The sequence below is a fragment of the Lactuca saligna genome, chromosome 2 (assembly GCF_052625555.1).
Source record: "Lactuca saligna cultivar CGN05327 chromosome 2, ASM5262555v1, whole genome shotgun sequence".
Lineage (NCBI taxonomy): Eukaryota > Viridiplantae > Streptophyta > Magnoliopsida > Asterales > Asteraceae > Lactuca > Lactuca saligna.
In genome coordinates this window covers 163806833-163819310 of record NC_136418.1, presented here as the reverse complement: position 1 = coordinate 163819310, position 12478 = coordinate 163806833, and the positions used below count along the sequence as shown (strand labels likewise).

Genomic DNA, 12478 nt, shown 5'->3' with positions numbered 1-12478 from the left:
TTAAGAACTTATGTTACTAAATCTTATAATTGATATAAGTGCAATGGCATATTTACAAGATTTATAACTACTATTACTAAGCACGCATCGTAATATTCCAATAACTACTTTATCTGTTTGGTATATTTAAAAAAAAGAAATTAAACTTGGGAAGATTTATTGACAAGTGTAGTTGTGTGAATAGATTAGATTGACAAACTTTGAAGCTTGTTTTGTCAAAAGTGGGAGAACACTTTAGTGAAAGGTTTATGATGACTGTGCATGGACAACAAGAGATAACATAGCTAGAGAGCACCACCGCCCACCCACCTCCACCAGCACCAGCACCACTATCTTTTTATCTCAAATCAGACACTTCATTTCGATCACCCATCATTTGGAAGCTACTAGAATACCAGACTCATTCAAAGTTAGAAAACCTTTTTGAATTTTGCGTTTTGCAATGCCTATAAATAGCCAAGTCTCCTGCTCTTGTTTGTACCACACAACTCATTGTATCGTATTAGTCTAAAACAAACACACATATATACATTGAGCTCACAACTCATATTGCATTGCTTGAGAACATATACACAGCACAACTGAGGTACTCTAGTTGTACAGAGTTTGAAGATGGCAAACTCAAAGTCAAAGATCATAGCCATTGCATTCCTGGTGTTATTTATTGTGGACCTTGGGTTTGCTGCTAGATCGTCTAAGAAGATCGATGGTCAAGGGGGAGGAGGTGGCGGTGGTCAAGGAGGAGGTGGTGGTGGTGGTTCTGGCGTTGCAGAGAATGGGCAGGGTTCCGGGTCAGGTTATGGATCAGGGAGTGGCTCTGGATACGGAAGTGGTGGTGGAGGTAGAGGAGGAGGAGGTGGTGGTGGAGGAGGCGGTGGTGGTGGTGGTGGTGGAGGGTCAGCAAGCGGTAGTGGATCAGGCTCAGGCTATGGGTCTGGAAGTGGTTCAGGATATGGTTCCGGTAGCGGCAAGGGTGGAGGTGGTGGCGGCGGTGGTGGTGGCGGTGGTGGTGGTGGCGGCGGTGGAAGTGGGAATGGGTCAGGAAGTGGTTCAGGGTATGGCAGTGGTAGTGGTTCTGGATACGGAAGTGGTGGTGGTAAAAATGGTGGCGGTGGTGGTGGTGGCGGTAGCGGCGGCGGTGGAGGCGGTGGAGGTGGCCGTAATGGGCAAGGTTCAGGATATGGGAGCGGCTCTGGATATGGGGAGGGATATGGATCAGGATACGGAGGTGATGATGACGGTGGTTATAAACCATAAACCAAATTTTCAACAATAAAATTATTACTAAAAGAAATTTAAATTCTCATATTAATCAGTTTATGGTATTAGTAAGCCGAATAATAAATTGCATCAAATTCATATTTACTTGTAAGAATTTGCATGATTATAAGAAGTTCCTCATTTTGTGTATTTTTCTAGTCATAAATTTAGTAAAATACGAAAGCAAATATGACAATATGTTTTGTTTCAACTCTATATGATAAAAATGATTTATGTCAAAAGTTCCTGTTTAAACTGACAGAAAGAGATAACCTCGTTATCAGTTTTCAGTAGTCGCAGCTGGAGGTGGAGATGAAGCCGATGCAACCTTGTGCATTATCATAGCCTCGGCTACATTTATTGCCCTTTGTGATCCAGTAATCGTTACTTTCCTGCAACAAAATATAATTAATTAATAAATTAAAAGGTGCACTTGTTTTTTTTTTTAAATGACTAACAAAAAGCTACATATAATATAACATACCTATCAGATGTCCCATTTATGAAATCACCTCTTTCAGATATCTTAATCCTAGCTCCACTAATCTGACTAATTTCTGTTATATTTCTACCACTACGCCCCACCACAATTCCTATATGCTCATCTGCAACGCCCAGAGTCACTGAATTACTCATATCTTCCTGCAAAATACAAGTATTTTTTTTAATTTTTTTTTTTTTTATAATCACCACATAGCTTCTTCAACGTTCAACCACAGTGAAACAAGGAGGAAAATAATGAACGAACCTTATTGTTCTGAAACTTTTTACCAGCACCATTTGGTCCATAGTTTGGTACACTGTAAAAAGGTGCTGTAGAAGCAAAAGGGTAAAAACGGAATAAGCAAAAAAAAAAAAAAAAGAATACTAATATGAGATTGAAGTTGATATATATATTTAAGTAAAAGAAAGGGTACCAGCATATGGAAACGGGGGACCCACAGACTGTACGTAGTAAAGATCTTCAGACAATCTTGAGAGAATCAGACTAGTAGCTTGCACCTGTTGCTGTAAGGTGCCCGCTACTGTTACTAACCTATCATTCATCCCAATATAGTTGTTATCTTGAGGGGATATCTTAATGTTAGCTTGTGAATCTTCAATGAATGACCTGAATTAAACAAAAACAAGTTTTCAAAAAAACTAAAATGTCAATAACAGTTATTATGTGCAGAAAAGCAAGATTCTGGGTTCTTACTTTATCGTAGATCCTCCCTTTCCAATGATTCCACCACAAGAGCCATTTGGTACAATTAGTCTAACTTTTGATCTTGGTTCAGCCTCCTCACCATCTTCAGCATAAAACTAATTGGCAATATATTAATTATATGATACTATTTAAGACTAGAATGTGAATGTCATATAAATAATCAAATGTGATTTGTGTTATGAGGACTACTTAGTACTTACTTCATTCAGCAACTTGGTGAGGATAAGTTCCACAGCATCAAGAACTTCATCAATAGTTCCAGACACCATGATTATCCTATCTGAAGTTCCTGGAAAATATTCATAGTTTCGAGACAACTGAATTCGTGCATTGGATCGTGATTGGAAATCAGAGATTGTTGATCCACCCTTTCCAATGATTGAACCAGCTTCAGCATTTGATGCGAGAAACCTCAGGTATGTGGTGTCTGGGTAGTCTTGGACATATAATGGCATCATTATTAAAACATTTTTGAATATACTAAATCCATGAAGAAAATTGAATGCTTCAGAGACTGGGATGGAATTTAAATCTAAGGAAAAGGAAACAAGAAAACTGCAGTATAGTAAAGTAAATTAAAACAAGTTTCAAGCTTCTTCAACATAATGCACTCATCTGTTTCCACTTGTCTCATTCTTCATGGTTTCTCTACTTGAAACTAATAGTGTCTGTTAATCTAACTCTAATTGATTCTTTTCCTCCTTGAATTATATCTGTATCACATTATTCTCGAAGTTGTGGCCCTGTGGAGCTGACCAGTTTGATTTTTATGGTAAAAGATTTCACAAAATTGTTGCAACCATGTCATAGCAACATCAGGATTAATAGATTTGGGATACCTGCTGAAAATAAATTTGCTAGGAGAATTTAATAAAGTACTTTGTGGTTCTTGCCAAAAAAAAAATCTAAACGTAAAGTTTGGACCAAGTTTCCTGTACTACTTGCAGACCTTGTAAAATTTCGTAACTGGTTTGTATAGCTGTAGAACTAGTTTTTTGGATTTTGTTAGTTGTAACATTCTGTAGGACATTGACTGCGTTTGGGGCTGAAGGGAGTTGTACAACCATTTAATGTAACGTACAAGATATTCTACTGTTAGCTTCTCGCCAGTTATATGCAAATTCAATTATACTAGCTCACGTAAAAGACACCGTGTAAGGTTATCCAGATCAATGCTAGTGAGAAACAACGTATGAGAAACGTAATTTGTAATTAATCTAATAATCTCTTTCCAATAAGTATCTACCTTACATACGAGCCGCATCTTCATTCAATTCTAACAGATGTCTATCTATTTTAAACCTAATAAACATACATTTCATCAGAGTTTTCATAAGAAGAAATCCAAAAATCAAATTTCATCTCATTAATGACAAGCAGTATAGATTTGAGAATCTGCATAGCTGAATCTACACATTCAGCTACAATGTCCTTAGAAAACGAGAATAGACATTTTCGGAAACTTATGGTAAAAAGTAGATCAGAAGGTAAGAGATCGAATAATATTAACAATACCTGAAGCAGGAGGAGGAGAAGGTTGCGGTTTGTGAGGTGAAGATTGCGCCGGTTGAGCTCCGTCATTGGATGACGCGTAACCAACGTCCGCCGATCCCATTGCGTTTGCGTCGTGTGTGGTTTTGCAGTCGAGAGAGAGAGAGAGAGGGAGAGAGATGGAGGTGAAAGGAAATTAGAGGGAGTTTGAGAGGAGCATTTGCAGAGTTGACATCTCCTTGTGTTTTCCCTTTCTGCCGTGAAAACCGCCTCCAGTTTTTACTCTCTCTATCTCTTAACAATACTTTAGCTATAGTAAATACCTAAACCACCCTTAACTAACACAAAGTTAACAATAAAGCATTGGGCCCTTGACCCCTTGTAAAGGTTAAATTCCAAGGGGTCAATCAATGGCCAAAATATAATCGGGATTTATCACGAAATCGCCCTCTTCTACAAAATTTTCCCCAAAAACATTATATATTTGCAAAAGGTCTTTGAAAATGGTTTTTAGTTTGTAAACTTATTATTATTATTATTATTATTATTATTATTATTATTATTATTATTATAGCAAAAAACTTTTAGGTTTCTATTATTTTGCAAATTTTTATTTGTTTGCAAAATTTGAAGATTTTAATGATTATATATAATGTAGTTATATAGAAATGAAATTACAAGTTTTGGGATTTTGAAGTATATTTTTTTTGGAAACGAAAAATGATTAATCGGAAGCCTAATCACATATTTCAACGAGCACCCTGGGTTCGAGCTCCTTTACAGGGCAAACTCAGCTCCCATAGGGATTTCCAGGAAAAATTTTCCTACATGTAGCACAAGTTTAAGTGACACCCAAATTGGATTTTACAGAGATTGAACTCCCAACCTCTGACCCCACATGGGGTTTTAAACCCGGTACTTCTTCCCAATTTTGAAGTATATAATATTAGGAATGATGAAATGCTCTATAGAATATTCATCATGTATAACCTATTATTGATGTAAATCTTGTGTAATGATAGCTTTAACAAATTAGAGTAGTGAGATTAGGTTATCTTACAAACTTCTTGCTTTTGGTGATGTTATCAAGTTGTTTGACGATTATATGATGTTTTCTTGTTTATATATGTTATTCGTCGTTACAAGAAATGATAACATTGTATTAGGCTAAGTAGGTTGGTAGTGGTGAGAACCATCGAGTGCGAGGAGCAATTAAACATGTAATTTCTTCCTTCTGACAACTCCAAATTGTGTGTATAAAACCAATGAACCAATCTCTTTATGTATGTTCATTGACCAACACATAAGCGTGATCATGAGTATAGGCTTACATATGAGATTTATGATTTGTGTTAGCAAATGCATGTGATCACTTGATTAATCGAAGAAGACGATCACCAAGGCGTAGTTGTATTTCCATTGAAATTTAAAGGTTTTTCTTCTGAAAGATACTTCAAAGAGACTTGAAAACTGGTGGGGAAAAGATATGAAAGATAAAACTAAACGCTTGAATGAAAATTATGAGGTAATACTAGATAAATAAAAGGGTAAATTACACAAAAATCATTATAAATCAATATGTGTTAACGTATCCCATTAGGAATACATTAAAGAAAACAAAATCTTTATCTTTAGGACGACCTATCTAACGGTCGCAAATCTATCCTAGTGTCACACCCGGGCCTTCGCCCTCACCCTAGGACCCTCTCGATTGGCACCCTCGCGCCTAGGTACAATTTCTGACGACAATCTTCGGTCTATAATAGGACAAAACACAGTCGGTCGCCTCCCAGAGCGACACGTGTTGTGCCCAAGGCATTGTCCTCTGATTACTCTACACCAATAGTGTAGCACCTGGTTTCCGGTTTTGAGGCAAGAAGGGGAAGGAGATCAAGAGGAAGGAGAGCCATCCAAGCATCATTGTGTTTTTCAGCTGTTTCATTGAGGTATATCTCGTTTTCCCCCTGTTTCTATGCTTAAGATTTCATTTAAGACACTCTTGAGCCATTCCTCAAGATTGTTTGTGCTTAATGTTTCGTAATAAGTGGATGGGCCTTTAGATCTAGGCAAGATTGAGCTCCAGGAGCTCAGATCTGTTAGCTTTATGGCCCCATGTGGCTTGTTCATCCTAGATCTACCCTTTTGAGGCATTTGGAACCCTAAAATCCATATTAGTGAGTATCCACACGTAAAGTTGGAAACTTTACGTGTGATTGGTGTCCTAGAAGTCCAGATCTATGAATGGCATGAACTGAAATCGAGTAAATCGGTGTATTTGGTGGATGCATGGCGACGACTCGGCGAGTCGTATAGGTGACTCGGCGAGTCTGGTCGCGAGTCACCGAATTGGTCCCTTCAAGATGTATCGAGTCGAGCCGTGAGTCACAGGGGGTGACTCGGTGAGTTGGGAGCTGGACTCACTCATGATAGGACTCGGCGAGTCAATGCCTGACTCGGCGAGTCCAAGGCAATCTTCATAGATCAGGAACAGACTCGGCGAGTTGTTCATACAACTCGGCGAGTCTTAGCATATGTGTTCTTCGGATGAAGATGAACTCGATGAGTTGTTCATACAACTCGGCGAGTAGGATGAAGGAGTTGAATGACAGTTTAGAAGATGAACTCGTCGAGTCATAGCCCAACTCGACGAGTAGAATCAGGGACCCAGGACAATAGTTTGCTAGGGACTCGGCGAGTGGAGATCCACTCGGCGAGTCGGGTCAACTGAAAGTTGACTTCGATTTGACTTAGGGCTAGACCAGGGGTAAAATGGTCTTTTTACCCAAAGGACAGTTAGCAGTGTATGATTAAGTATATTGTGGGAATTGCAGCCGGAGGACTCCCGGAGCAGCAGCAGTCAGTTAGTTCCCGATCAGTTCAGCAGCTACTTTGAGGTGAGTTACCTTCCAGTAGTGGTGGGCCTAAGGCCACAATGCCGGCCCACCAGTAGGGGACGTATGATAGATGATTGTCTTTGTGATATCATCTAGGTTTGCTATTACCTGTTATGTTATATGCTCTCATGATACGTTATATGCAATAGTAGTGGAGTTCGGTTGTTAGGACCGCAGGGTAGTCAGACACCCCAGAAACATCTGACCGTATGTGATGGTATGCTTGTATGTTGGCCTGTTATGTTATGCGATAGAGGTATCGGGAGGGGACCAGTCCCCGAGGATCGGTTGTTAGGACCGATGGGTAGTCAGCACCCCAGAATGGCTTGACATGGGTAGTCAGCACCCCAGAATGGCTTGACACGGGTAGGACGGCACCCCAGAATGGCCGTATGGGTAGGTCGGCACCCCAGAATGGCCGTACCGGGTAGTCAGGCACCCCAGAATAGCCTGGCAGTATTTATGTTATGTGTTTGCATGGTATGTGGTACGTTGGGGGAGCTCACTAAGCTTTGTGCTTACGGTTTCAGTTTTGGTTTCAGGTACCTCCTCAGCTAGGGGAAAGGAGCCGGCACGGTAGCAGCATGTCACACACACACTCTTCGGTTTCCGCATTTACGAGATTCACTGGGATTGTACTCTGATATTTGATGGATTGTATGGTTTGAATATTAAAACATGGTTTGCGATGTGTTATGGCGTGATCAAACAATGCTTTTATTTATTAATGTTTTCTAAAAGTAATATTTTAAAATGAAATTTTTGGACATGAAAATTGGGTCGTTACAAATAGCAGATGACTACTAGTGGTGCACGATCCTCCAATTGGACTCATTCATGTCATGTCGGCCCAGACGGGACAAAAGCACCGTTAGGATCATGTACATGGAACGACAGGTATAAAAAGATCCTTCTTCTCTACAAGAAGGAATATAATTTTCTCCATACAAACCCTAATTACCTTATCCTCAATCAAACACTAACTAGACCGTCAGAGCTTCGTCTCGGTACTCCCTCCCGTACGTCGACCAATGTTATCTCTCCGTTGATTACACGACTCTACTCAACTGGAATCAAAAGGTGATGACGTTAAGCCTAAGGTCCATATCACAACATTTGGCGTCATGCTGGCATATACTTAGAGTAACAACCTTGATACAACTCTAGACGTCGACGATGATGGGAAAGGGACATACATCGTCCGGCGGAGGAGAACGAGTCCATTACAATTAATGTCGTCGCTCAACGGCACACAACCATCTGCATCGGACGGACAGGCCTCCACCCACACGCCAACAATACAAACACCAGGTCTAATAACGAGAACCGCAACAAAAACAATCACTAGCCTATGGCGACCGCCACCCGTCACAACAGATCACCTGGTTACAACCACGACTATAGCGCCTTAGTCAATAGCAACTCAATAGTCGCAGCCACCGACCCAACAGTTACAAATGTCGAATCATAAGTCATAACTGGTGGTTTCTCAGTCGCACTCACTACCGCAACAGGAGGGGACGAACACTTGGTCCCCAGGAACCATACTATCCTCCGAACAACATCCAATCTCAAGCTATCAGTTCTCTCTAATAGCAGGCATGTCGCATATTCTGCACTTCGCTCAACAACCTCCAATGCTCAACCCTGCTTCCAACAGTCGCAGGGATCCTTTCCCCAAGCAACACTATCGTAATAATCCAACCTTCGCTCGTCATTGGTGCAACATCTCAATGTTCATGCTCAACAGTCGTAAGGGTTGAACCTATACATTTTACAATAGTCGGGATCGAGCTCATAGTTGTAGCAAAGCACGCAATCGAGCTCATAGTTACAACAGTACATCTTGCAAGCAACAATGTACAACCTAGCATACGGGAACCTGTATTACGCTCAACAATTCATGATGTATGGTAGTTTTCCATATCTACATGTGGAAACTTAGTGAGAAGCAGAAGCTCTGCTTTCTTATCAGAAGTACTTGTAGTATGAGATCTCACACTCACGATGATTCCAAACATCCCCAAGTTTCATGATGCAACTGATCCCGATGAGCATATCAACACTTATGAGTGGACGATGACGTCGCTAAGGATGGACAAATGATTCATTTGCACGTATTTCCCTGTTACGCTATCGGGAAACACATGAAATGGGTCAAGGCACTACGACTGGAAGCATTTCGAGTTTCGAGCAGTTACGATACCTTTTCCTTAACAATTTTATGCAACTAATGTAACAACCAAAATTTTCAAACATTTTTTTTCATTTTTAAATCATCAAAACAAAGTTCATAGCATTAACTCTTGTTAATTTCTGATTTTCAAATACAATTATTAGGAAGCTTAGTCAAATATCCCAGAATCCTCGAGAACTCTAAATATCAGGCTGGTGTGTACAATCATGATGTTGTGTACAATCATGTCGGTGCCTTCCTGCGGTCCTGTGATGTAGCTGAAACACATTTAATCAACATTGTAAGCACAAAGGTTGGTGAGTTCCTCACAATATCATATGTACAAAATAATTAGCCTCTCGTGGCTGATCCCGATAAGGATCCTCCGGTCATGTGTCTCAGTGAGGACCCTCCTGTCTCACATCTCAATATGGACCCTCCGGTCACAACTCAACATATACATAAAGTAATATAATAACATATGTCACAAAGATAATGCAAAATAAAACATAAATAGATAAGACCCTCTGGTCAGTCATACAGTTAAGACCCTCAGGTCCAGAAAATGAATAAGACCCTCCGGTCACACAGAAATTACCACATAGGTAAGTATAGTGAGAAGACTCACCTCTCGCTGGAAAGTAAACAACCTCACACCTAAACTGTCGGTCTTAACTCCGCCTAATTATATCACATTCCACTTTAATTAATAATTCATACTAATAACCTCTGAATGCTAGACCGACTCTCTCTACAAAATCACAGAGGGTAAATATCACATTCCTCTTTGGTTAAAGTTCCATAAATTGGACAAAAGCCTAAAAGTCAACACCCAGTGAGTATGCTAGGCGTACAACCCTCTATGTTGGGCGTACAACTAGCCATGCATGCATCGGAGTTGACTCAGTGCTACATTGCGCATAACTGGGAGTACGCACGTCGTACTCCCCAAACTTTCATTTTCACTTATTTGGTCTTAATCCGTTAAGACAACTACTACCACTATAGATCTAAGCTGAATAAGGTTCATTACACCAGAAAGTCGTGGACTTTTAAGCCTTAGCATGGCTGAAAAAGTCCCAAACTCACAAAATCTAACATTCTTAACATATAAGTCCACAAAACTCATGCATGAAAGGATTAAGACGACCAACTCCCATTTGTATGAATCTAAACATCCAAATACACTTATAAGGACATGATTTATGCTCTGGAGTTCATCAAACTCACAAAGCTTCAAGCTTGGGACATAAAACCCTATAAATGGATCCAAACATGAACTAATTTAAACAATGAGCAAGTATCAAGCTTGATACCTCTAGATGATGCACCAACAACAGAAGAACTTAGATCCAAGAGCTTGAACACCAACTATCCTTCCTTCAAGACTCCTCATTCATAAAAGAAATCCACAAGAACACTTAATAAGGCACAAGCACTCACACAAACTATGGAAACGAGATTTAAGGTTTGAGGGAAGTTGGAGGCTGGAAATGGTGGTTAGAAATAAGGCCATCATGTTCCTAAAATAGGGTCACACAAGGCATTAGGGTTTACACTCTGAGCCTAGTACGCCCATCGTACCCTCTAGTACGCCCAATGTACTAGGTGGCCTCTGCATCCATGCAACCACATGAGTATGTTGGGCGTACACACGTGTACGCCCGAAGTACTCAGCTGCCACCCTTTCTTAAATAAGGACTAGCCTTGACAAATGCATAAAAGGTTAGGGTCATCAATGCATACCTTATTTCGGGATGTTACAACTAACGAGGGGGAAGGGAGATCTAAACTCGATAATGGCATGAAATCAAAAGGAAGGAGATTCGATAAGGGCGTATTACGATAGATTCACTCTAGTGAAGCTCAAAGTCTCGGGTCATGAGGAGTTCCTTGTAGCCGGTGTCTTCTCCCATGGTCTACTAACTAGCCTTTTGTCAAAGAAGATGCAGGGTATGGTACCTCAGTCAAGAGACGAGCTCAAGTATAGAGTCAAGAAATATCTCAGATAGATCAAAGGTGAAGAGAGAAAAGAAGTCAATCTAAAAGTTGTTGCCAATGTATACATAAAGCAAGAAGAAGCAGTCTCTTGTCCCAACACTAGTTATCGAGAGTTCCAGGACAGAGGCCATGACAAGCATAATCGACACTCGTGACACCCATCTCGAAAAAATTGTCTGTTTGGCAAAGACGAGTATCGGGGCCACCAAATCGATCTCCAAGCTATCGAGAAAACTCCTTCAAAAATGGAAAAAAAGGGCAGGTATTGTGAGTATCACAAGGGAAAAACTCACGATACCGGCGAGTGCACGGTGTTGAAGAAAGATATTGAAGAAAATCAGCTAAAAGGGGACCTCTTCGATATCGCAAAGGACCTGAGATCCAAGTCCGATTACAATCAGAAGAATGCTCGAGCTCAGAAAGACGCAGACAAGCGCCCAGAGAAAAAGAACAACATCTTCACCATCTCTAGGCCACGCAAGAGGGGAGAGCCCTACAAAGCAAAGGATGACATTGAGGTATTATGTGGCAACATAATTAATATCAAATTTTCGATTGATGACCTAAGACCACCAAATTGGGATCCCAATGATCTACTCCTAATCACTGCTTACATACGCCAAACACAAATTTACCGTGTCTATATAAACAATGGTAGCAGCACGAACAGACTGTATGAGCATTGTTTTATGAAGTTACCCACCTCCTAGAAGGAAGGATTAAACCCCCTACAGGCAGACCATTTAGGCTTCACAGGGCACATCCTATGACCGTTAGGCACCATACATTTACCATTTACCCCTGTCAGTCATAATGGGAGGGATAAAATCATGCGAACGATCAAATATTTCGTGATACCCCTCCCAACATAGCATAACATCTTGCTCATACGACCAACGCCTTTTCAACTGCAGGCCATACCATCAACAATCCATGGTGTTGTCAAGTTTAGCACGCATATTGGTTCAGTCACAATAGTTATCATTAACCTACGAGCACAACACTTACACCAAGTTATAATCGCACCAGAGCTAGTGTGAGCACCAAAAAAGTCAAAGGACGATTGCCAAAAAGAAGAGCACATCATCCATCCAGATTACCTGGAGCAAACAGACTGAATATGTGCCAACCTATGAGAAGAAGCAAAGCTAAAAATAGTTTCCCTCTTGAAGAACAATTTAAAGGTTTTCGCATGGAAACAATAGGACATGGTAAGAGTCGATCACGAGGTCATTGAGCACAACTTGAATATTCTTCCGAGGAGCACCCCCATCAAGAAAAAAAGAGGGGGCAAGCAGACGATAGAAGCAAGGCAATCAACGCATAAGTGGTAAAGCTGGTGGATGCAGACATCCTCCGGGCGACAATTTTCCTACTTGGATTCCAAACCCAATAATGGTGAAGAAGCGCGATGGATCATGTCAAATGTGTATTGAATATTCTGAT

The 12478-nt window shown here is 40.5% G+C and overlaps 2 protein-coding genes across 3 annotated transcripts; one reads left to right on the top strand and one right to left on the bottom strand.

The window, feature by feature from the left end:
* The first annotated feature begins 413 nt into the window (after nucleotides 1-413).
* On the top strand, nucleotides 414-1410 carry LOC145032527 (uncharacterized). The gene has a single exon (XM_078981363.1). It carries the CDS (start codon nucleotides 613-615, stop codon nucleotides 1255-1257), a length of 645 nt encoding a protein of 214 aa, XP_078837489.1. The 5' UTR covers nucleotides 414-612; the 3' UTR covers nucleotides 1258-1410.
* On the bottom strand, nucleotides 1339-4259 carry BTR1L (binding to TOMV RNA 1L (long form)). Of its 2 annotated transcripts, none has more exons than XM_078981361.1 (7): nucleotides 3986-4259; nucleotides 2671-2897; nucleotides 2459-2565; nucleotides 2178-2371; nucleotides 2009-2073; nucleotides 1745-1902; nucleotides 1339-1652 (listed from the first exon to the last, which is right to left on the bottom strand). In XM_078981361.1, the coding sequence occupies exons 1-7, from the start codon at nucleotides 4083-4085 to the stop codon at nucleotides 1541-1543; spliced, it is 963 nt and encodes a 320-aa protein (XP_078837487.1). In that variant the 5' UTR covers nucleotides 4086-4259; the 3' UTR covers nucleotides 1339-1540. The 2 variants fall into 2 exon arrangements, with proteins under 2 accessions (XP_078837487.1, XP_078837486.1); XM_078981360.1 differs by having other exon boundaries at nucleotides 2671-2906; nucleotides 3986-4258.
* Nucleotides 4260-12478: the final 8219 nt, after the last annotated feature.